This window comes from Mercenaria mercenaria, chromosome 16 (assembly GCF_021730395.1).
Source record: "Mercenaria mercenaria strain notata chromosome 16, MADL_Memer_1, whole genome shotgun sequence".
Lineage (NCBI taxonomy): Eukaryota > Metazoa > Mollusca > Bivalvia > Venerida > Veneridae > Mercenaria > Mercenaria mercenaria.
The window spans coordinates 72,775,590-72,803,474 of NC_069376.1; the positions used below are offsets into that span (position 1 = coordinate 72,775,590).

Sequence of the window (27,885 nt, forward strand, 5' to 3'; positions counted from 1 at the left end):
TAAAGGCATGTATATCACGAGACTCCCGTGCATTTTGAACCTCGTGGTGAATAAACTGAATTTACTTTAAAGTATGGTGTCTCAGTTGAGCCAGTTATTTGTTAATTTCAGAGAACATACATTAAAGAAGTGTTTATGAGATTATGCATTTGTACGAATATTTACTAGTCTGCCTTTTATTAACGACGATAGAAAACAAGTGTGCACTCGGCAAATAGCAAGTATAATACTAGTATACTGAAACTGATCCCAATGTTCGTAATTTTCAGAATGATAAAGAGCTCGTTATCCTTGGTTTCGTAGACAGTCTTAGTACTGGACCGCTGCTTCCGCTGTCAACACCGCAGTAATCACTAATGTAAAGTCAGTGTCCATTTCTATGCCTGAATTTCAATACACATTTATTATCAGTTTAAATCTATGAAAGTGTGAAAAAATATCGTTGTTTAACGAAGAACCAAGGAACAGAAAGGTTACTTTTGAGATACTGCTGATTTTAATCATCAGGTTTTTGCGTGAGAAGTTCAACTGATTGCATTTTGTAAAATGTTTCGTAGTTATCTACAATTGTATACAAATTGTATTACCTCCTAACATATTTGGCTGTACATTTTTTCTGCGATTTATTCTCACTGTGTTTTTAAAAACATGCTGCATAAATTCTCATATTGTATAAAAAGTCGATAGATCAAAATTGGTTAGTTTACGACGCATGAATCATCTAATAAGGAATCAATATACACATCGAACTTGTCCCGGACCAGTATGCGGAAATACTGTGACCAAATGTTTCAAGATTGTCTAAAATATTTGCATATATCATGATAAAGCAAATATTTTGATTGTTTTTTATAATTTATAGATATACAAACACGTATGTGTGAGAAAGTTACGTTAAGTAATTTCGGTAGTTACAGAGGGGGTGCCGAAAATTCTATTTCCACCACATTTTCCGTGAGATAAGCAGCGCGTAAGTACATAAATTCCGCTATAATAAATTAAACCTTTATGATACTTGCACAATCCTTGAAAAGAATTTTGGATCGTTGCTAAATCTTGTTAACATTAAGTCTGAGACTTGTCTTACAATTTTAGGCAGTCTGGTACACCATACGTAAAAAAATCATTGCCCGCACATTGCACTACTTTTATGTATGCTGAAAATAGCAATATGTACAGATTTATTTTCGTTTTAATACATGAGGTGGTCAGATTTGAAAACAGATTTTGTACTAAGTTTAGTTCTATTCAGTAAGACAATTCTCCTATGCACTAATTGAAACTTTGAACTAACTTTTGCCATTCATGAATTTTTAAAAAAGTATTTTGAAAGGATTTATAAATCTAACCAAAAATTTGGAAAAATGCAGGTAAAATATCTTCTTTGTTTATTTCCAAATTTTAGTTTTACTTTTTATACACCTTCTTTTAGTTCAAGTCTTGCAAACTGAGCTGTTTTTGTACTCTGGAACAGCTGCATTTGAAAGCTTTTGTTCACTATATTTTCACACCTCAAATGAAGGTCACTCTAAATTCAAGATGGCGGAAGTACCTTAAGCATGCCATCCCTGTGAACTAATATAATTGTTTCTACTGGCAAACACAAGTATAGGTGTCAAAATATTGTTTATACCTTTAGCAGCTGGTGCAAATAAAAACAAGAGGGCCAAGATGGCCCTAGGTCGCTCACCTGAGAAACACACCATAACAGTGTAAACATGTTTGACCTAGTGATTTCATGGAAACAAATATTCTGACCAATTTTCATTAAGATCGGACCAATAATGTGGTCTCTTATGTGTAAACAAGTATTTTCTTCAATTTGACCTTGTGACCTAGTCTTTGAGCCTAGATGACCTACATCGGAACTTGACCTAGATTTGATCAAGGCAATCATTCTGACCACATTATATGAACCTCAATTGAAAAATACAGCCTCTATCACATACAAAACGTTTTTCTTTGGTTTGTCCTAGCAACCTAGTTTTTGACCCCAGATGACCCATATTCAAATTTGACCTTAATGTCACCAAGGCTATCGACCAAATTTCATGAAGATCAATTGAAAAATACAGTCTCTAATGCATACACAAGGTTTTTCTTTGATTTGACCTAGTGACCTAGTTTTTGAACACAGATGTCCCATATTCTAGCTTGACCTAGATTTCATCAAGGCAATCATCCTGACTAAATTTGATGAATATCCAGTGTAAAATGCAGCCCCTATTGCTGACACAAGGTTTTTCTTTAATTTGACTGGGTGAGCTAGTTTTTTTTATCCTAGATGACCCATATTCAAACTTGACCTAGATTTCATCAAAGCAATCATTCTGACCAAAATTCATGAAGATCAATTGCAAAATACAGCCTCTATCACATACACAAGGTTTTTCTTTGATCTGACCTAGTGACCTAGTTTTTGAACACAGATGTCCCATATTCTAGCTTGACCTAGATTTCATCAAGGCAATCATTCTGACTAAATTTGATGAATATCCAGTGTAAAATGCAGCCCCTATTGCATACACAAGGTTTTTCTTTAATTTGACTGGGTGAGCTAGTTTTTTTATCCTAGATGACCCATATTCAAACTTGACCTAGATTTCATCAAAGCAATCATTCTGACCAAAATTCATGAAGATCAATTGAAAAATACAGCCTCTATCACATACACAAGGTTTTTCTTTGATTTGACCTAGTTTTTGACCAATTTTCAAACTTGGTCTAGATTTTATCAAGGTTATCATTCTGACAAAATTTCATGAAGATCAGTTGAAAAATACAGCCTCTATCGCATACACAAGCTAAATGTTGACAGACAGACAGACGACAGACATCAAGTGATCACAATAACTCACCTAAGCAGTGCTCAGGTGAGCTAAAAATCACATATAATGAGCATTGTTTGACATTTTCCCGGAGTATGTCTATGTTTGTTCATTGGTACATTTAAGCTGGTAAAGAAGAAAAATTAATAATGTTCTTACTGGATTTAAGCAACAATTAGAAAATTATACCATCTAGAGAAAACAGAATGCCATCTTGATTTGGAGAAAAATATTCGAGTTGGAATATATTTTAAGCACACACATTGAAAAAAAAGAAGTCATGAAGACAATGTATTTCAGTGATAATCAAAATTTGTTCTCATTATCTGATTAAAGAAATTCAAATTACTTGTTACAGGACCTGGTGTTTTATAAAACCAAGATGATGATAATGAGATAACATTTATAATGGTTTATCATGCAGCATTTCCAATGTAAGCTGGCCTACATAAATGTTTTGGTCAGTAAACAGCTGGCTTAAGCAGTTGGCTTATCCAACTTCAAGCAATAATGTCTTGATGTACTATTCATATTTGATATATAAAATGTAATACATGAAAGATATTTATTATGACTGGGAGGCAGGGGTAATGAGCCACCTTTTTATCTCATTCTGTTGCTGAAATCATTAAGAACAGAAATAAAAATTTTGGTTGAAGTTTATTTCAAGAACTGTTGGGTAACATATATACAGATCAACATAATGGCCTACAGTTTTAGTATCTTTACTATATTTCTCATATACAACAATGTTTTGATATTTTATGCAGTTTAATACTTCTGCATCTAAAACATATTGTTCATGCAGAATACAAATGACATATTAAAACATCTAAACTCTATTTATTATTTCTCATACATAATAATGCACTAACACTACAAGTGACTTGCAATTATCAGCTGGAGGAAGTGGGGATGGGGGTGTGGTGGAGAGTGGGGGCTCTGCTGCAGAATGGTTATGGTCACTGACTTTGAATCACTTGTTTGAAGCCTCACTTGGGATGTAGTTGTTTCACCTTGGGTCTAACTAGAGTCACCATATGACCCACCATTGTATCTTTGTGACATAAGCCTCCCCCCACCTCCCACAAAAAACCAATACATTTGTATCTAATCATAATGCATATACATTTTGTAAATAATGTAATGACAGTCTTTTGACTTTTGCAATTTTCAATATTTTTGTATATAATCATACTGCTTAAGAAATAATAACAGAAACGTGGCAATGGCCCACAAAACCAGGTTTCTCAAAGTTTGTGGAAATCATGTTTCTACTTTAGTAACAGTAACCTTGACCTTGATGTTGTGACCTCAAACAAAATTCCAACTTTTGACTCAATAGAAGCTACCTGCACACCAAGTTTAGAGACAACAGAATACTCAAATTAAAGATATACAGCTGAAACTATTTTCCTAATTTCAGTAACTCAAAATACAATCCAGAGCCTGTCCTTCATATTAGCTGCTATACACAGAGTTTGTGGCAGCACATCAATCCTAACTACAGTCAGACCCTTCATCTATCAAACACCTTATCCACATATCATGGAACTACTATACTCCCTTTAAATTATCCTGTTTAATTTAAATGCATGTTCCATTCTTATCCTCCTCCATTTATTTGGTACAAATCATGCAGATTCCCTACTAATCCAATCCCTGAACCCAATCCAAACCTAAGCAGTCTTTAGACTAGATACTCTTTTTTTTCTATTAACTGTCATCTTCTTTTCTTAATTTCCTATTCTTCAAAATTTGGTTCTAATTATTTTCTGTGGATATAATTTTATAGATACAGTTAAACCTGTCTGTAAATACCATCTTTGGTGAATATCAACACTAGTCTTGACTGGCACAGTACTTCACTACAGTAACAATAAATGGTTGTGCCAAGCTATCTGAATATTCATTCATTCTGACAAAGTTACATCCTCTATGCAAAATAATGTACAATCTTTGACCTCTGTGACCTTGACCTTTCAGTTGAGGTTTTAGGTCTTGAATGTGACATGTTGTCTTGTTATGTGAATGTTTGTCTGTGGTTTTTAAATACCGTTGCAATCACAAAACATACAGACCAGACAAAAAAATTGTCTTAAATATTTGATCTTAGTGACCTTGGCATTATGGCCTTGGTCTTGCATGTGACACTTTTTCCTGAAATGTTGAATGTTTGTGCCCAGTTACTTGAATATCCATGCATGCATGATAAAGTTACAGTGGAAAAGATAAATGACCCAAAATGTTTGACCTCTAAGTGTGACCTTGACTTGTGAGCTAGGGACCTGGGTCTTGCATACGACACATTATCTTGTAATGGTGGCCATTTGTCATGTTATTTTAAAATCCATAATGCATAACAAATATTACCAGCCAAATCAAATTTTGAATGCACACACACAATAGTAACACAACCCTATTTTTAATTGCGAGGACATAAAAAGTAACAAATTGAAACAAGAGATCACAGAGTGATCTTAGCGCCCACCAATGTGCTATTTTTGAGTGTTCCAAATTTCAAGACTTACTGACTAGCTCAAGGTCAAATTTCATTTCCGTACACAACACTGTGCATGTGGTCCAAATTCGAAATCTGTAGCTTGAGAAATGTGAAAGTAGGTCACTAGATCAATTTCAAGGACGAAATGTGAAAGTAGGTCACTAGGTCAAAATCAAGTTCAAATTACACTTCAGAACACAAATTTACGCATGTGGTCCAAATTTAAACCCTGTACCTTCAAAAATGTGAAAGTAGGTCACTAGGTCAATGTCAAGGTCAAAGTTTGTTTCGGTACACAATCCTATGCATGTGGTCTAAATCTGAAGCCTGTAGCTACAGAAATGTGAAAGTAGGTCACTAGGTCAAATTTTATTTTGGAACACAGAACTATGCATGTGTTCCAAATTTGAAGCCTGTACCTTCAAAAATGTGAAAGTAGGTCACTAGGTCAATGTAAAGGTCAAAGTTTGTTTCGGTACACAAAACTATGCATGTGGTCCAAATTTGAAGGCTGTAGCTTGAGAAATGTGAAAGTAGCTCAGTAGGTCAAAATCAAGGTCAAATTCCATTTCGGAACACGAAACTATGCATGTGGTCCAAATTTGAAGGCTGTACCTTCAAAAATGTGAAAGTAGGTCACTAGGTCAATGTCAAGGTCAAAGTGTTTTTCAGTGCACAAAACTATGCATGTGGTCCAAATTTGAAGGCTGTAGCTACAGAAATGTGAAAGTAGGTCACTAGGTCAAAATCAAGGTCAACTCATGTCAAGGTTCATCTTGCCACTCAAAACCATACATGTGGTCCAAATTTGAATGTTGTAGGATACAGACAAGAAGATTTTAAAATCTTTTTCCTATATAAGTCTATATGAACAATGTGACCCCCCAGGGCGGGGCCATATTTGACCCAAGGGGGATCATTTGAACAAACTTGGTAGAGAACCACTAGATGATGCTACATTACAAATGCCAAAGCCCTAGGCTTTGTGGTTTGGACAAGAAGATTTTCAAAGTTTTTCCCTATATAAGTCTATGTAAACCATGTGACCCCCGGGGCGGGGCCATATTTGACCCTAGGGGGATAATTTGAACAATCTTAGTAGAAGACCACTAGATGATGTCATATACAAAATATCAAAGCCCTAGGCCCTGTGGTTTTGAACAAGAGGTTTTTCAAAGTTTTTCACTATGTAAGTCTATATAAACCATGTGACCCCTGGGGCGGGGCCATATTAGACCCCAAGGAAATAATTTGAATCATCTTGGTAGAGGACCACTAGATGATGCTTCATACCAAATATCAAAGCCCTAGACTCTGTGGTTTTGGACAAGAAGATTTTCAAAGTTTTTCCCTATATAAATCTATGTACATTATAGAATTAAACAAAGGGCCACAACTCACTAAAAATTGTTGAACCAGTCTGATTTTCAGGGGGACACAACTAGGGTACCAATACATCATTTTGACAACGTTTGGTCAAAATCCCCCCGGTAGTTTCTGAGGAGATGCGATAACGAGAAATTGTTAATGGACGGAAGGACGGACGGACGGAAGGACGACGGACCACGGACACAGTGATTTGAATAGCCCACCATCTGACAATGGTGGGCTAAAAATAATGAACACAAAACTCTAGAAAAAATGCATATGTCTTCCTTGTGTAACTGATGCTTTCAAAGTCATCTGAATAGGAGTAAAACTGTATAAGAGTTCAGGAAACAGTTTTAATATGCAGTTGCGCTATTCAAAGGTCCGAAAAGTGGCCATAATAAATTATAGGAAATAATGTCCCAAAAGCCTGTACATGTCCACTTCATTTTGATGTTGATACACTTTCACTTACACAAATTAGGAAATAACACACATAGCTGTAGCAGTCTTATCTACTGTCCATAGCAGACTTTAAATCAAAGGTATCCTTATTTCAAACACTAATCTCATGAAAATACCTGAAGAACTTCAAGGAAGTTTTACAGCATTCTATTTGAAGTTTGAACAATCACCTTCTCGGTAAAATACCTTAACCTCACTGCTTCAATTTTTCCATAATATTATAGTGTATTATTCCATGTTTCTTATAGTTGCTGGCATCAGAAAACTTCCTGTGACAAATTTTACACTGGTACGGATAGATCCCTTCATGTATTCTTAAATGTCGTTTTAAATTTGCCACATTACTTAAAACTTTTGCACAGTATATGCAAGTAAGGTCCTTCTCCATCTGTCTGTAGCTAGCAGACTGATTCTGTTGAAGGTTTCCTGCAGTCATGTACTGGAAATCAGCATCTGAAACAAAAATTTCAAAAGAAAATTATTTTCAACTCATTTAAACATGTAACTGCGATAAATAAAAGTTGACTAATCACAACATTTAACTTCTATAAGGAACATTTTCAGGCTAAATAATACTAATTGGGGAGTATTTCAACAGAAAACAAATATCTTGCAATACTGTAAACTGTTTAATCATAAAATAGATAGAAACAATACACCAGTTAGATTGAAAATATACAAGAAAGGTGAACTTTACATTTCCTATCAAAACCTTCACCTAAAACAAAGACAAAAATATATTTCTGTACAATTTCTTACTACCTCTGAGGTAAATTTATACCGGTAATCCTAGTTTTTATTCTATATAATAGATCTTGGAAATCAAAATCTGAATATATTAAAACTAGGTGTAATTTTCACCGATTTATCTCATTAAAAAGCAAAAAAATGTTAGTGAAATTGCTTTTTGTCATCTGTCTGTAACTATGAAGTTTAGTGAATTAACTTGATTTTCCTATTTCTGTGCAGTTCTTCCTGTAATAATAACCTTCACGATGGTGACTGTGAAATATGTAGTTTCTAATTACAGTATATGACTGCAAAGTGATTTGTCAAGTACCATATTTTGGTGTGTATAGGTCGCGGTAATGTATAGTACGCATCTAATTTTTGCTCTGGAAATGGTCAGAAAATTTAAGTTCTAGTTGCAGTTAAATTTCGGAATTTTTTCCCAGCAATATTTACCAGCAAAAAAGTTATGGCGGCGGCCATATTATTTAGGACTTTAGAAAAAATCTTAAAAGAGCAGGAATAACTCTGATCACTTACGTAAGCTAGAATTAACAAAAATCAATATAGTAAAATTAAGGATTGCATCAAATTGAAGAAATTAAAAATAAGGATCATACTAGGATAAAAGAGAAGTAACTTAAATTATCTGAGTTGCATGAATTTTGAAAGTGAACTAATTCTCTTTATGAATATAGTATAAACAAATCTTTTGATTCTATAGTATGGTATTGCAATTATCCCAATCAATGGGTATAATTATACGTAAGATATAAACTGAGGTCATGCTGCAAAACCGGACATTTTGCAAAATACAGAATCATACCTTAAGGGCGTTTATAATTCACTTACTCACAATGATACTTGGTAATAAATACTTAGGATGTAAATTGCTCATACCCTTTTCCTCAAATAAATGAAAAATTTATCTAATGTATTGGCATACTGCAATTGAGAATGTTACTCAGCAAACAAGTTTAAAATGACTTCCATATTTTGCTGTGATTATATATGTCATTTAAAAGGAAGTTCATACAAGTTTTAAACTAAATCAAAGTCTGTTCCAAGACAACAGAAACAATGTGTTTGGTGATTTTCCTTCATGTGGCATGATAACCAAGATTCTCAGTGATATACATAAAACATAATTTGCAAACTTTATGTAATTAACTGGCAAATGGCACCACAGTTATGCTGTAATGTTATGTGAAGGAGAGAGTAACTATTTTTATATAAACAGTTAACCAACGGAAAAATCACAAAGTTTATTATACCCCTGTTCATTAAATACTTCAAAAAATCTTGTTTAAAATACATGATAAAGATTACTTAAATTTGACCAAATCACCACTTGAAAGATATTTTGGTAAGAAGAAACAGACAAACAAATGGAAAAATGTGACTACGAAATATTTCATCTGCAGTGAGGTATGATGATTTCAAAAGCATGTACAACTGTTTAAATCAAAAGAATCACTAGTTACAAGCAAGTACAGTATTAGTATGTTTACACAGAATGTAACCCTCACCAAACACTAACAGGAATCTTTAAAACTGAAAGTTTCGTTGTACAGTGCAAAATACATTTGTAAAATTATAAAAAGTGACAAGAACTGGACGCATCTATTCATATTCTGTTTTGTCCATAAAAGCAACTCAATCTTCTGTTGCTACTGTTTACTTGTAACAAAAGCAGTCATAAATTGTCTGAGACAACAGTACATCACACATAACATGTTAACAAAGTCATTCAAACATCTGTTCTGCATCAAGAGTTTCATAAGCTTTCATGTGCACTGTTACAACATGAACTCTCATATTTTCTTTTTGAGTGAACCCCTTGCCACAATGAGAACATGTAAAAGGCTTTTCTCCGGTGTGAACTCTCAAATGTCGCTTCAGCAATGAAGGCGCAGCGAAAATCTTGCCACAGAAGTTACATTCATATCTGTTGATTCCCAAACCTGAAAATACATCAAATAATGAATTATATTTGCTGACTACAAAATATTATACAAAAGTTAAGTGTTAGATAGCACTTCAGAAAATTTATAAAACACTGCAAAATGACAATAAACAAACATAAACTCATATTTTATAAACAAAAAATAATGTTTATTTCACATTCTGTTTTACTTACATAAATAAATACAGAAACCATACAAGTTAAGAGAAAGCATTTTTCATAAAAAGCAAAAATGTTGCGTTTTGTTTTCTTCTTGAAAAACATAACGCCGCACATTCAAATTCAGAGAACAATATATAAAACAATATTAGCTCTAATTAGTCTGGATGACTAAGTAAACAAACAGAAAATAATTACTCATGTGATAGCATTTTAATAATTTGATTGTACAAGTGTATATGCAGACCAAGGTTACACTGAAAAGTATAGTCTTCTATAAATCAACGAGGATAGAGTATGATGTCCATGATAAAAGGTAGTTTCTTGTTTAATGTGGGTAGTCGACAAAAGTCCCCACCTCGAATGGATGGAACAACTAATTTCCAGCTGAGCCCACGACAGGCCCAAGCATCCCATGATGATTTGAAAGAAAGTACTATGGCATACACCTTGAAGCTTGAAAGATGAAAGGTGATTTCCAGTTAACTGCTGCAGGATTTGACATCAAGGACACTGGTTATATATTAACTAGTTATCAAGAAAGGGGGAAATATTGATTAGCAATTTATTTTTTGTTGGGTTTAAAATGACAGGGACACATATATATCATATGGTAACATTTCAGCTTTTTAAGCTATGGTGCCTCTCCATGTTTTATTGCAGGCACAGGCAGGCATCTGGGTAGAACCTTCTGTAAGCCAGCTTGATACCTCCTCACATGAAATAAATTTATACACTAAGCAAGATTTTTGACCCACTGCAGTGAGGGGCAAGCAGCCCAGCAAATAAAACGGGGAATGCACAAAAAATCATTTCAGTCTTAATTAATGCCATCCTTCAACAAATGTGAACCTTAATAAAGTTTGTCATAGTAACCAAAATGTTGTTTCATATTTTCTTGTAGCAGGGCAAGATCAATCTATTTATCCTAGCATTAAAGAGTGCTAAAGAGACATTAAAAGTTGCCTAAAATTAATCAGCTTCTTTGTGAGCTAGCTAAGTTTTGGGTCATACACTCACTTTTCCTGAATAATTATCCATTTATGCACTCAACTAGAAAAACAAACACTCATTAATTCTGGCATGTAAGTGTAACCTTGAAATTTCAGCTAGGGATCTGGGTCTTGCATGTGCTTTACTTGCCTTATTATAAAAAATGTTCGTGCCAAGTTATATGAATATCCTTCAATACAGTTTACAGTTAAAAAGATATAGTGTAACACATTCAAAACTAAAAAAGAACTGTCCAGCTAAAGTAAAGTTTTACTTGTACTCCAGATAACATCCAAAGTAATGTTCTTATTCACTCCAAAACATTCACATGGTTGTTTCCATAACATGTAAATGAACCACTGGTCACAAATGCAAAAAAAAAATGTCTTTCATTCATCTTTTTTATTCCTATCTTTACTATGATAACATGCAGAATGTTATCTCAGTTACATTTTCAATATTGTAACTTTTAACACAACTGCTCACAAAGCATAGTTCACAAAAATGTACGTCACTTGAATCAATGATTGTTTCCTCTTCCAGAACACTTATCAATGTATTTGTACAATACCAACTGTCACTCTCTAACATGCAAACAAACCACCTTTTATAATATCTTTCTTATTGTAAAATATTCATATGTGCATTTGCATAGTGTGTTCTCAAGTGAACTTTCTGCGTGAAGCCTTTTCCGCAAACAACACAAACAAATGGTCGCTCTCCAGTATGGATGCGCATATGCCTCTTCAGAAATGCCGGGGCAGCAAAAACTTTCCCACAGAACTTACACTGTTTGCCACTGTCTGCTTTATTTGTTGGCAGTTCCTGGGACAAACCTGGAAATAAAAATTTTACATTAGGACAGGCTACATATTTTTTCGAAATATATTAAGAAATGTATGATCATAAAGCTAAAATTTTAAACATATGAACAACAATAAAATCCATAATTATCTATATGTGTCTGTTTTACATTATACTTGCCTGTAACTTGCATGTCTAAATTATTTAGTTCTAATTAAAAGCAGAAGAGTGTGTGTGTGTGTGTTTGGGTTTAATGTCTTTTCAACAATTTTTCAGTCATATAAACGACGGTGTCTACTTGTAGCAGTGAGCACAATGCCCAACTTTATAGTGCTGCCTCACTGGAATATCATGCCGTAGACACATGGCATGATACCCCACCCAGTCACATTATACGGACACCCGGCTGACCAGTCCCAGCACTATCCTCGTAATGCTGAGCGCCAAGTGAGGAAACTACTAGTACCATTTTTTACGTCTTTGGTATGACGCGGCCGGGGATCGAACCCACGACCTCCCGCACTCGAGGCGAACAAGCCACAAAACTTAATATAGGCCGTTTTTTGTTCAGCTTTCATTATACAATGCTGAAAACACTTGATCATTCAGTATTGACTATTTGTGGTTCCTTTAAAACCTTTGGCTGGGTGTTTAAAGAAAGAAGGATCTGATACAACAGACACTGAACTAAGTAATAAGCAAAAGAGACACTAAATTAAGTAATAAGCAAAACAAACACTTTGTTTCATTGCTATTTATTTGAAAAGTTCTAAAAGGAGACATTACAGCCAACAAAATAAGGTCAATGTAAAACATGTATGCCCTCTATGGTGGCCTGTTGAAGGCAAGTGAGTAGTTAATTCTTTTAAGTTGCAACCTTGATCTTCAACAATATCACCTAAAGACAACAGAGGTTATCCACTTACAACAAGCAACCATCCTAGGAAGAATAACAAGAGGGCCATGATGGCCCTATATCGCTCACCTGAGTACCATTGCTGATCAAGTTTTGACATATTCTCTTGTAACAGTCCCTTTTGATCTACGGGTCACATACTAGGCAGGGCCAATCTCCATATGGAGTTTGAGGGTTCTAGGCTCAAATGCTGCATTTTTGTACTAGCATGACTATTTCTTACCCTGGAAGACTTAAATAACATTAAAAACCAATCTCATTAGATGCTGCTAAAGTATACTCATTTACATAAAATAAAGGGAGGTAATTTGTCATAAATTCAGTCAAAAGTTCTCTACCCTGGTTGTCCGAGTCCATCTGATGGCACACATGACATTTCAAATCAGTATCTTCATTGGTTACTGAGATACACCTATTTAAATTTGAAACAAAGGGAGGTAATTTGACATAAAATCAGTCTGTATTTATCTACCCTGATTGTCTCAGTCCAACTAATGACCATAATGAAATTTCAAATGAGTCCTATAAATACTTACTGAGATAAATCCATTTTTATTAAAATCAGGGGAGGTAATCATGCATTGGTATATGCATATAGATGATACAGAGTACTGGATCTGGCCAGTTTTCAAAAGGAACTGAGATATTATGCCAGTACTGCAAGTTTGATTAAAGTTGACTGCAAAATGTTGTATCTATCATGTTCACAAGCCAAAAATGGCAAATTTTGGCATTTTAAGGGGCCATAACTCTGGAACCCATGATAGGATCTGACCAGTGTTCGAAAGGAACCGAGAAATTATGCCCATACAAGTTGTGTGCAAGTTTGATTAAAATCAAATACAAAATGTGGTCTCTATCGTGTTCACAAGGAAATTGTGAACGGACAGACGACGGACGATCACAAAAGCTCACCCTGTCACTATGTGACAGGTGAGCTAAAAAGCCCAAGTGTTCTTTGATTACTGAGCAGAAAGTGGCTTTAATCTTTAGGTCACATTTGACCTATTGACCCCTAAAATTATAAGAGGTGATCTATACAGGCAATCATCCTATGAAGTTTGATAACTGAAGGCCAAAGCATTCTTTAGTTATTAATTAATACAGACCTATTTTCAGTCTTAAGGTCAATATGACTTTGGCCTACTGACCCCCAAAACAATATAGGTCATTTACTGACCACAGGTAAACATCCTTTGAAGTTTGATCAATACAAGACCAAGTATTCTGTAGTTATTGATTGGAAACCATATGGTCTACAGATGAATACTGACGGAACAATAGGCAAACTGACTGAATGACAAGCAGCAAAACAATATAGTAACCCTCTCTCTTTTGAAGGGGTCATATTGTAAACACCTGTCAAATTAGTTTCTTCAATTCAAATATTTCATATACAAGGTGTTGGTCACAAAACTGAGAAGTTTCAGTTACTACAGTTTAAACTTACTTAAATAAGCAAATCCGATTCCAGTGATTCATAATAGTTTTGTAACTTCCACAGTATATGTTTCATAGGTACATAAAGATATGAAGAAAGCATGTTATCAAGTCACATATAAAAATTTCCAAGCAAAATCCAGTCTCACATAATTATCTATTCATATATCCTTTCTTCATAAATCCTTCCTGAAACTCCAGTTAAACATACACTCTGGACAAATGCTTTACACACACTTTCCTGGACAAATGCTTTACACACACTTTCCTGGACAAATGCTTTACACACACTTTCCTGGACAAATGCTTTACATACACTTTCCTATAAAAGCTTCAGAAAATCATTTATGCATAAATCCTTTCCCTCACCAAGCAAACAAGGACAAAAGCAAATGCTCTTTACATGCCCTCTTATATGTCTTTATTTATAAATCTTTTCCAACCACAAAAGAAAATGCTTTTTACATGCACCATCTTACAATTTGAGCTTATAATTTTATCTTTTCTGAGGAAATACTTTCTTAAATTCCAGACAAACCTTAAACCTAAGCAAATGCTTTTACATGCACTGTCATATAATGTGCTCTCATATGTCCTTTCTGGGTAAATCCCTTCCCACATTCCGGACATTTAAATGGTCGCTCTCCAGTATGAATTCTCATATGCATACGTAAATGAGCCGGTGATGGGAATTCTTTTCCACAGATTTCACACTTTCTGTCCATTACTTTCTTACCATGTCTTTCTGTATCTGCTGTTCCTGTAAAACAAAAAAGTCAATATCAAACTTTCAACTTTCTTGTGAAATGAAATAACAGAAAACTGTTACTTTGTTTCAATATAAGGGCAAAACTGAGTACAGCGAATGTATGAAACGGGAGACAATCAAAATCCCCTTGATCAAAATCCCCTACACTGAAAAATGACAGGGTGTTACAAAATCCCCTTCATACTTTTGCAGGGGGGTATCATAATCCACTCTGTGATTTTTACTTATTTCATAAAGTTCAAATACAACTATATACAACTTTAAAAAAAAGTCTATTGCATAAAGCACGTAAATACAATACCTTTAGCAAACATAATATAATTTGGAGCACTGATATCTATATATCTATAATGTTAATCACAGATGGGATTATGATACCCCCTGCAAATGTGTGAAGGCGATTTTGTAACACCCAGTCATTTTTCAGTGGAGGGGATTTTAATCAAGGGGATTTTGATATACACTCTTATGAAACAATACAATATCAACTTCATAAAACAAACTCTTGACTGCTCATTGAAATTTATTCTGCATTAAACATTGACGATTCCACACATATATGTAAGACAGAATTAAACAAGTTCATCTAATCAAATCAAAATTTTCCATTTTGATAAAAAAATCTCTTTGACTGCATGCATAAACCCTTTCCTTTGGGAACAATAATTTATAAAAAAAAATACTAATTTTCAAAGTCTCAAAATTTTGCAAAAACTAGAAAAGTATCCAAAGAATATGAACAACTAGACTTTACACGGCTTACTATTATGAGGCTGTGACAAAACAATTTTAATAGATGTAGAGTAGAATACATCTCAACATCCTAAAACTGAAATTCTAAGCTGAATAATCGATGTTAACATTTGGGAAGAATTTCTACATAAGTTACTGTATTAGTTAATTAAGTTGCAGTATATAACATAAAATTTTCTCTGAAAAGATATTCTACAAGAGGATCAGGAAAACAGGAAAGATACCCTAACTAGAGGATCAGGAGAACAGGAAAGATCAATACCCTAACTACAAATAAACAATAAATCTGCTGTCACAAAAGTCACAGAAGTAAGTTTCCATCTTTTTCTGGCAAGGTCATAAAATACACTGTATATTCTGGATCTACGATCAATCAGATAACATAGCAATAACAGTTGTCACAGCTAATTGTTAAACTACAAATTGAGTCTTCAGGTAACTTGTCTGTCTCAAGTTCTTTCCTGCATTGGCCACAGACAAAGAACAGTTCAAATATTTTCACCATTCAATGCGAACTGCAATATACCTGTGATCTCTTCAAATACTTTCCTCCCGTGTTAACAAACAGACAAATCTTTTTACCAAGAATTTTCATTTGAATATGTTGTTTCAATCATTCCCTAACACATGCCAATTTTTCCTACATGACATTTAGTTCACAAGTAATGGTGATTTCCACAGCACACCTTAAAACATTAATACACTACAGAGTTTGTACTGTTTAAATCCTCACGTGTGCCAAGTGTTCACAATGCAAGGGAGATAATCACATAAAAGGCTGTCTAAAATGCACTGTAAAATGAGTCCTAAGCTGACTTTTCTGTTTAAACCTTTTCCCACACTGCTCACAAGCGAATGGTCGTTCTCCCGTATGAGTACGCAAATGCATATTAAGCTGAAACGGTGATTTGAAGAATTTTCCACACAATTTGCAACCATGCTTCCTCAACGTACTGTTATACACATCTGAAAATCATAAAATTACACTGTTATTTTCAACACATAACACAATGATTCTAACTATAACCTCTTATGACCTATTAAAAGAAAACAACTATGCATAGCTACAAAACTGTTTTATTTCTAATACATATATATATATATATATATATATATAACGAATAAAAAAGAACCCAGAACGGGAACAAAATATCGTAAAATTATAAAATGACTTCACACGCTCGCTTAGTTTTTCTTAAATTTTAATATAAAAGTCACAAACTAGTTCCGCCGTGAATGGCTCATCATATATATATGTACAATTTACATAGAGTTAAGTCACTGCTTATGACAAATTTATAACAAACACAATCACTTTTCAAGTAACTTTCTAAATAAATCATAGAGCCAATAAAATGAATCTAATTAATACAAATCTATATACCGGTAACCATTAAATCTCCCAATTACATTTTAAAAATGGTATTTATAAAGATACATTCGTTAACTGCAAACAGACTAAAACACAAGCAAATCTTAACATCCTGGTTCATTTTAACAAGGGCTGATGTCATATTAAAGATATCTTATGCCTAAATTTCGTATTTGCAATAAACTTGTGTTATAAAATGTGCTGGATACTATGTATATAGGTAAAACACAGTATGAATATGTAATGCCACTAAAAAATATTTGACTGTGGTTACAGTTAGTGAAGTTAGATACATTTCATGAAGTATTTCTAGATATAAATCAATATCTAATAACAAAATATCTGCAAAAGCATTCAAATATCTGATAAAATCATATTAAGGAAGTTGCTGATAAAAAATTTTAAAGATCAATTTCAAGGCAAAATCCAATTTCAAAGACAGGGGATACACAGATGAAACAGAGGATGAAAAACTACAATCCTTGGAACTATTTGCCCCACAACAAGAACTTAACTTTGAGAAGTGCATTAACTAGTTCTGAATTTTAGATTTTCTTTCTTATACAAAATGTCTCATTAATACATATGATTTTTCAACTGGCTCACTTTCAAGGGAAGCAGTTACCAGGAAGTTTTCTAACGTGGCTGAAATGTTTGGGTTTTTAATATAATTTATTAAATGATAATCATTTAAGGGGAGTGGTGGTCTAGTGGTTAACATGTCAGCCGCTCAACCCAGGGGTCGTGGGTTCGTGCCCCATGGGGTCAAGACCATGACTTCTCATATGACACCAGTACTGTTTTTTCTAGGAAGCGGACTAGAGAGTGGTTCAAATAAGCTTAAAGCTTTCATCACAATCAAGCTAAAATGAATTAGTATAAACTAAATGACAATCTTTTAGTGTTCAAGGATTTCAGACCATCACAAAGGAAAATGAACATGCTTTCAGAACTTTGACAAACCCTGCAAAATGCTGATACTATTTCTACTATATTTTTTCTAGAGTCAGGTTGTGGACCAGTGCCTAGGAACTATCAACCAGAGCACACTGCAAGTCATGTCATCATACTAACCTATAAAACTTCTTCTGCAAACACTGACATATATGATTTTACTTACTGGTAAATATTGTTAATTGACAACATTATACAGTATTGTCACAGAAGACTGAAAGTCCTTAATATAACTACAGCACTTTCTTCATCTACCGTGAAATCAGTTAATTTCGTGGTCATGAAATTCTGTGGTTTTGATAAAACCACCATGTGTGACATGATATTGACATTCTAAACCTTTTATCAGATATACATATATTGAATTAAAATGTTTTATTTCTAGTATAATGAATTAAAATGTCTTATTTCTAGTATAATGAATTAAAATGTCTCATTTCTGGTATAATGAATTAAAATGTCTTATTTCTGGTATAATGAATTAAAGGCAGACATCCCAACTCTCCCGATCCGATCGGGTTTCTCCCGATTCTGGTTGTAAAACCCGATCACCCCGATCAGAAGTCTCAATCTCCCGATTAAAACAAAACAAAACAAAACAACATAAACACACAAAAATTATGAAATAATCCGCTTCTTTGCGCCTATCTCATACTGTATCACTACTGACGAGTCTGTAAACAACAGCTTTCGGATATTTTCGCACCTTATACTACCCGTGCTGATATTGTTTATTACACGATTTAACAAAGCCAGGTGTTGATTAATGTGTCACAGTTGAAATTAAAATCCAGACATTAGATATCTAATTAAATTCAATCACATTTAGATTAGAAATTATACTGGCTTTAGCTTTTTCTGTAACTTTTTGAAATCGAAAGTAGATGGTCGCCGAGTCAACCTGCTAGGTTTTAAAAAACATTTCTCTTAAAATCATTTTGATAAGAGGAAATGTCATGGTAAATTTTAATATCACTTACTATCAAATGCTGTTAAACTGTCTTTGCATCATAACAATTTGTCAAACACATCCTTTTAACTGGAGATTTAGGCAAATCTACGAAAGTGTAACAATACCCGGACATTCAATTTTGGATAACAGGATAAGTATTTGAGCCAGGGGTTTTAAATACTGGTTGACAGGGATGAGAATCAAACAGTAAATTTTCTATTGCTTGAACTTTTATTCTTTTAGCTATATACATTTTGTTTTTACAGTTCTAACAGCTGTACTGTTTGTCATGTAAAATTCACTTGGGGAGTCTTCTTTCCAACAAAAGAAATAAAAGTGCAGGTTTAATTCTCAGTGGTGTTTTGAATTTAGACATAGTGCTTAAAGTGCCATAACTATTTAATTTTGCACAGAAGGCTTCATGTATGATTGTTCCAAAACATTAAAAATGCATGAATAATAAGATATAGACAAGTGAATTTTTTTAAGACTAGTGATTTTATAAGGGCAAATAAGTTTATATTATCATTAGATTTGTTAAAAGCTTCGTTATCATGAACATTATTACCACGGTATAAAATCTCCCACTTGAACACCTCAATCTCCCACTTTGGAAAGCAAAAACTCCCACTTGGCACTCAGAAAAAGTTGGGATGTCTGTAAAGGTCTTATTTCTGGTATAATGAATTAAAATGTCTTATTTCTGGTATAATGAATTAAAATGTCTTATTTCTGGTATAATGGATTAAATGTCTTATTTCTGGTATAATGAATTTAAATGTCTTATTTCTGGTATAATTAATTTAAATGTCTTATTTTTGGTATAATGAATTAAAATGTCTTATTTTTGGTATAATTAGTTCAAATGTCTTATTTCTGGTATAATGAATTAAATGTCTTATTTCTGACATAAAAGAAAACAGTGTACTATTTGCTTATTATGAACCATCACATATGAGCTCATATTGACTTCAGCGTAGACCTTTACAGCAAGCTTAGCATTCAAATTGCTTGTCTCCAACATGTATGTACTATTATTTCATATGAACCATCATGTGTGATCTCATGTTTCCTTTCTGTGTAAACCTTTTATGGCATATATTGCATTCAAATGGCTTATCTCCAGTATGTGTAAACATATGTGTAGTCAGCTTGGCTCTCGATGGGAACACTTTACCACAAACAGTGCACTGCTTGATGTTTAGGGGGGATACAGCAACGTCTGAAAACAGAAATAAAAGTTAGATACATAAAACTTTAGGCAACAGCAGGACGAGGCAGGTACCAGAAATTTTGCAGATCATTGAGTATTATGAGATAGCCGTCACATTTGCAACTCCAAACCACATTGTCATTAATATGTAAATTTTGCTTGGTATGTTACAATTTAGAATATACCACATCTGTAGTAAGTGCTCCTGGACAGTAACACCTTTGTGGCCAATTATGCCCATGCAAGCGTTTAGTGCCTTGCATTATTGAAAGTGAATTGTATAGACCCATTATGCAACTCAATTTCTGCCATTTTGACCCTCCGATATGCGATTACAGAATCCTTCAGCTATAACATAAAATTATTTTTCAAAACAAGGGAAGACTGCCAAAATCGCATACGTAGGATACAAAATTGCACAGAAATTGCAGATTACCATTACTGGACCATTATCTTAATACATTACCAATGGAAAATGCCGAAATTGCAGTTTTAAAGAGGGTCATCACTAGGCAACATTAACTAAAGATATAGAGTCTATAGCTGTCGAGTACAGCACTTACATAGGATGGAAAACATATGGCCTAGTTATTGTTTTAATTTATCAAACAGATTATGATCCCATCAGTCTTGGACTTAGTTTATACCCAGCAGCATTAAGTCTATACTGTCGAGTACAGCACTTAACAGGATGAAAACATATGGCCTAGTTATTGTTTTAATTTATCAAACAGATTATGATCCCATCAGTCTTGACTAAGTTTATACCCAGGCAGCATTAAGTCTATACGTGTCGAGTACAGCACTTATTAGGATGGAAAACATATGGCCTAGTTATTGTTTTAATTTATCAAACAGATTTATGATCCCATCAATCTTAGACTAAAGTTTATACACAGGCAGCATTAAGTCTATAGCTGTCGAGTACAGCACTTACACAGGATGGAAAACATATGGCCTAGTTATTGTTTTAATTTATCAAACAGATTATGATCCCATCAATCTTAGACTAAAGTTTATACACAGGCAGCATTAAGTCTATAGCTGTCGAGTACAGCGCTTGCACAGGATGGGCAACATATGGCCTAGTTATTGTTTTAATTTATCAAACAGATTATGATCCCATCAATCTTAGACTAAAGTTTATGCCCAGGCAGCATTAAGTCTATAGCTGTCGAGTACAGCACTTATACAGGATGGAAAACATATGGCCTAGTTATTGTTTTAATTTATCAAACAGATTATGATCCCATCAGTCTTGGACTATAGTTTATACCCAGGCAGCATTAAGTCTATAGCTGTGGAGTACAGCACTTATACAGGATGGAAAACATATGGCCTAGTTATTGTTTTAATTTATCAAACAGATTATGATCCCATCAATCTTAGACTAAAGTTTATACCCAGGCAACATTAAGTCTATAGCTGTCGAGTACAGCGCTTGCACAGGATGGGCAACATATGGCCTAGTTATTGTTTTAATTTATCAAACAGATTATGATCCCATCAATCTTAGACTAAAGTTTATACCCAGGCAACATTAAGTCTATAGCTGTCGAGTACAGCACTTACACAGGATGGGAAACATGGCCTAGTTATTGTTTTAATTTATCAAACAGATTATGATCCCATCAATCTTAGACTAAAGTTTATGCCCAGGCAGCATTAAGTCTATAGCTGTCGAGTACAGCACTTATACAGGATGGAAAACATATGGCCTAGTTATTGTTTTAATTTATCAAACAGATTATGATCCCATCAGTCTTGGACTATAGTTTATACCCAGGCAGCATTAAGTCTATAGCTGTGGAGTACAGCACTTATACAGGATGGAAAACATATGGCCTAGTTATTGTTTTAATTTATCAAACAGATTATGATCCCATCAATCTTAGACTAAAGTTTATACCCAGGCAGCATTAAGTCTATAGCTGTGGAGTACAGCACTTATACAGGATGGAAAACATATGGCCTAGTTATTGTTTTAATTTATCAAACAGATTATGATCCCATCAATCTTAGACTAAAGTTTATACCCAGGCAACATTAAGTCTATAGCTGTCGAGTACAGCACTTACACAGGATGGGAAACATGGCCTAGTTATTGTTTTAATTTATCAAACAGATTATGATCCCATCAATCTTAGACTAAAGTTTATGCCCAGGCAGCATTAAGTCTATAGCTGTCGAGTACAGCACTTATACAGGATGGAAAACATATGGCCTAGTTATTGTTTTAATTTATCAAACAGATTATGATCCCATCAGTCTTGGACTATAGTTTATACCCAGGCAGCATTAAGTCTATAGCTGTGGAGTACAGCACTTATACAGGATGGAAAACATATGGCCTAGTTATTGTTTTAATTTATCAAACAGATTATGATCACATCAGTCTTAGACTATAGTTTATACACAGGCAGCATTAAGTCTATAGCTGTCGAGTACAGCACTTACACAGGATGGGAAACATGGCCTAGTTATTGTTTTAATTTATCAAACAGATTATGATCCCATCAATCTTAGACTAAAGTTTATACCCAGGCAGCATTAAGTCTATAGCTGTCGAGTACAGCACTAACTCAGGATGGAAAACATATGGCCTAGTTAATGTTTTAATTTATCAAACAGATTATGATCACATCAGTCTTAGACTAAAGTTTATACCCAGGCAGCATTAAGTCTATAGCTGTCGAGTACAGCACTAACTCAGGATGGAAAACATATGGCCTAGTTATTGTTTTAATTTATCAAACAGATTATGATCCCATCAGTCTTAGACTAAAGTTTATACCCAGGCAGCATTAAGTCTATAGCTGTCGAGTACAGCGCTTGCACAGGATGGGCAACATATGGCCTAGTTATTGTTTTAATTTATCAAACAGATTATGATCCCATCAATCTTAGACTAAAGTTTATACCCAGGCAACATTAAGTCTATAGCTGTGGAGTACAGCACTTACACAGGATGGGAAACATATAGCCTAGTTATTGTTTTAATTTATCAAACAGATTATGATCCCATCAATCTTAGACTAAAGTTTATACCCAGGCAACATTAAGTCTATAGTGTCGAGTACAGCACTTACACAGGATGGAAAACATATGGCCTAGTTATTGTTTTAATTTATCAAACAGATTATGATCCCATCAATCTTAGACTAAAGTTTATACCCAGGCAACATTAAGTCTATAGCTGTCGAGTACAGCGCTTGCACAGGATGGGCAACATATGGCCTAGTTATTGTTTTAATTTATCAAACAGATTATGATCCCATCAATCTTAGACTAAAGTTTATACCCAGGCAACATTAAGTCTATAGCTGTGGAGTACAGCACTTACACAGGATGGGCAACATATGGCCTAATTATTTGCTGAATTATCTAACAGATATGTGACTCCATAAATCTTACAGTCTTATACATGATAAATCCAACACCATCACACACTACAATCATTCTCCATTAAAACTATCCTACATATAATTTCAATAAAGTTACCAAGTTTCAAAATACAATGATATATGGCTATGACATTTGCATCTAACTTAACTCATCTCAAACCAGTTCTAAACACTACAAAAACATTTCATTTTGTTGAAGTTTATTTTCAAATGTAAAAAGTATGGGTTTTTTTTAAAACAATTAAGATTAACACAAAAACTACCAAATATGTACACTAAGCCTTACTTGCTCTTTCTACTTGCATTGTACAGAGAATACTGACCTAGATTCCAAATATACCAAAATATGAAGGCAGTTGCATTTACTGTACAACTAAAGAACAAAAGTCACCTAGAAATATACCAGTAATCATAATATCAAAAACAATATCACCCTCTTTTTTTCAAAACTGCCTGCTTGAACTGTAAAGAGTATACTACTAATAACTCAAAAGGCAATGAATAAAGAAATGAAAAATTAAATGCTTGAAGACTTGTTCCTCAGATCTCTGACAAAAACTTATAATAAATACTAAACAGTAATTACATTAATAATCTGAAGTAACAACATCTAAATCAAAAACAGAAGACAGTTAAACCAGAGGCTAAATTTTTTTGTTAAATGCTTAACAATCAAGGTTTTGTTCAAAATCTATGTAAAGATGAGATATTTTCAGCATGCACTTACAATGACAATGTGATAATTGCGGTATCATAGCATATTCTGCTGGCTTTGAAAACAGTAAGTTATCTTTTCAGAATAGTTTTAGGCATAACTATCTTACAGACAAAACACCACATATTAGAAAGCAGACAAATAAACTACAACACAAATCAATCTTCAGGAGGTAATCGTTTTGTGAACCTCATGTTGAAAAAAGTGCCATGTCACAATACTTCATTTACTGTGAAATCATTAATATTCGTGGGGGACTAATTTTCGTGGATGAGTCAATCCAAGAAATTTAATCCCAACGAACAAGTACAAATTCCATTCATTTTATATTCAAAAGTTGAAATCCACGAATTCATATCCCCATGAAATTACCGTTTTGACCAAAACCACGAAATTAATGCCTATGAAATTAAATGATTTTACAGTAAAATCAGGACATGAACAAAGTCTTATTGTAATAATTTCAACAGAAAACAAAAATTCTGTTAAAAATATATAGGATATTTGTTTGTTTGCAGTGAGATATCGAAATATATCATCACCGATAAGGGAGACAATTGAATATTTTCACGAAGGCGGAGCCTGAGTGAAAATATCAGAATTGTCTCCCTTATCGGTGATGATATATTTCGATATCTCACTGCAAACAAACAAATTTTCTTTTTATTTTATGCTAGTTTGTGAAGATCAACGAATTTTCTGTTTATTACGTGCATAAATGTTCATATAAATCCAATATTTCATGACGAAATTCGGATTTATTTAAGCTACCGTGTTACATATGATACATCCGCTAAATTACCATGGACACTTAGGCACATTAATATCGAATATTGGTGATTAGGTTCATTAAATCAACACGACGCCATTTCGTTTTTAAAAACAAAAACTGCATTTAAATATTTTGTGTAAAAATACACAGTCCGTGGCTAACAGAGACGTAGTTAAGTAGAAGCATATTTAAAACTTTTCGGGTCAATCAGTCAGTTCGTTGAATAACCGGAAGCTTGCTTTGTTTACCAAAACACAAGCTGAAGGTCAGATTAAAAAAAACAACAAGAAAATTCTAAACAACTGTGGAATATGCGTAAGTCTTTGGAAAATCAAGCTGCAGAATTAAATATCATCATGGATTCAATAGAAATAATTAGGAAATATTGATCTAGGAGCTGCATAGCATAACAAAATGGATGGAAGTTGGAACACAATTGGCTTGTTGCCTTGTAGTTGTTGTGGGAAACTACTTCGACGAAAATGCTGGCATATTACGTAAGGCTGAGTTGATGTCTTGTGATAATTAACTAAGACAACAACCAACTAAATGTGCTGTCGCCAGTAAAATCTACCACACGATAGTGAACCAATGGAAAAAAAGTAGAGGAAACACACAATGACACATATCTGCAGCTACATGAATGGCAAGGCCTAGCAACCAAGCTGACAAAGGTAACATATTTAATTATAGCTGGCCTGTTCTATATAGGATTGTCTAGCAGTTCATGACTCGTGTATGGCTTGAGTATTAGTATAATCCAGTAATTTTAAAGGCAGCAAAGGGAGGTAATTAAAGAATATATTTCAAGGGAGATAATTTATCTGGAAAAAAAAGAAGTTCGGCACTGTGAGTGATATCAATTTATATCTCATTGCTATTTTCCAGTATTTCACCAATAAGCATAAAATAAATACTGTTAATTAAGAACTTACTAGCAATGTCAACAAGAGCTGTTGGATGACAGCGCGCTCGACTATTCAAAGAATTGATTGAAGAATGGGGTCAAAATATTTCCATAGATTTTTAGACTAAACAAAAAAATGGATTAAACAAAAAATGTTCCTGTATTTGTGGATTTCGATTAGTCTTGCACTAAATGGCAATGTGTGACCATGATGGCAAATATGTTAAGTTATATGTTAGGCAAAACATGGACTTATATGAAAAATTTAACTAATTTCCAAGTCCAAAAAGGGCCATAATTCAGTCAAAATAGTTGACAGAGTTATGTACTCTTGCCTACAGATGGAAATCATGTTGATAAACTAGTGTTAAAAGTTTCAAAGCCACAGTTCAAATAGTTTTGACAAAACACTGACTTGTAAGAAAAACTGAACAAATTTGAAAGTCCAAAAAGGGCCATAATTCAGTCAAAATAGTTGTCAGAGTTATGTACTCTTGCCTAGAGATGGAAATCATAATGATAAACAGGTGTTTAAAGTTTAAAAGCCATATGTCAAATAGTCTTGACAAAACATGGACATTTACAAAACAGAACCAGTTTCCAAGTTCAAAAAGGGCCATAATTCAGCCAAAAAAGACGAGAGAGTTACGTACTCTTGCCTACTGATAGAGACTATTATACTGAACAAGATATAAAAGTTTCAAAGCCATATGTCAAACACTACACAAAATATAAACTGGTACGAAAAACTTAACCAAGATTTCTAAGTCAAAAGGGGCCATAATTCAGTCAAAATGCTTGATGGAGTTATGTACTCTTGCCTACAACTGGATATTGTGATGGTAAACAAGTGTTGAAAGTTTCAAAGCTTTATCTCAAAAGACTTTGTCAAAATGTGGACTGGTACGAAAAACTTAACCAAGATTTCTAAGTCAAAAAGGGGCCATAATTCAACCAAAATGCTTGATGGAGTTATGTACTCTTGCCTATAACTGGACATGGTGATGGTAAACAAGTGTTGAAAGTTTCAAAGCTTTATCTCAAAAGACTTTGTCAAAATATGAACTGGTATGAAAAACCTAACCAAGATTTCTAAGTCAAAAGGGGTCATAATTCAGTCAAAATGCTTGACAGAGTTATGTACTCTTGCCTATAACTGGACATGGTGATGGTAAACAAGTGTTGAAAGTTTCAAAGCTTTATCTCAAAAGACTTTGTCAAAATATGAACTGGTACGAAAAACTTAACCAAGATTTCTAAGTCAAAAGGGGCCATAATTCAGTCAAAATTCTTGACAGAGTTATGTACTCTTGCCTATAACTGGACATGGTGATGGTAAACAAGTGTTGAAAGTTTCAAAGCTTTATCTCAAAAGACTTTGTCAAAATGTGGACTGGTACGAAAAACTTAACCAGGGTATGACGCCGACGCCGACGCCGTGGTGAGTAGGATAGCTCTACTTATTCTTCGAATAGTCGAGCTAAAAATTAATTGATTATACACATTTTTTCCAAAGGTTTATGGAAATGTCTCCATTTGAAAACTCAAGTGGCACATCAAGATGTTCAACAAAAGCGCTCAACAGAAATATTATATCAAATCTACATCAAGGTGAAAGTCTTTATCATTTTTAAACAACTCGTAGATTATATATATTTATATTTTCTTCAGAAATCTTCAACTGGGAAGTGTGTGATCATGTGACTTTTCAGGTTTCCTTTCTGATTGAATCTTTTCCCACAAATATTACATCCGAACGGCTTCTCTCCTGTATGAATTCTCATATGCAAACCAAGATTGTACTTGTATTGAAACGTCTTACCACAAATCGAACATTCATTCTTTCCTCCTGAAAAAAAGAGATAAATACAATTACATATTTGACTGAAAATAAATGCTTCAT

General features: G+C 33.9%; 1 protein-coding gene across 20 annotated transcripts in view; it reads right to left on the minus strand.

Moving 5' to 3' along the window:
* Positions 1-27,885, minus strand: part of LOC123540611 (zinc finger protein 202-like) — a 170,031-nt gene that overhangs the window by 65,412 nt on the left and 76,734 nt on the right. The window contains exon 5 of one of the 20 annotated variants that reach the window (XM_045325809.2): positions 3,474-7,617. The exons of 13 other annotated variants lie outside the window; for them this stretch is intronic. In XM_045325809.2, the coding sequence (XP_045181744.1) occupies positions 7,358-7,617 (260 nt within the window). In that variant the 3' untranslated portion in view covers positions 3,474-7,357. Of the gene's footprint in view, positions 1-3,473; positions 7,618-7,780; positions 9,858-11,493; positions 11,848-14,562; positions 14,932-15,450; positions 16,660-19,929; positions 20,194-23,771; positions 27,832-27,885 lie in introns of those variants that run through there. 6 more of the 20 variants (XM_053527422.1, XM_053527423.1, XM_045325810.2 and 3 more) reach the window with 6 other exon arrangements.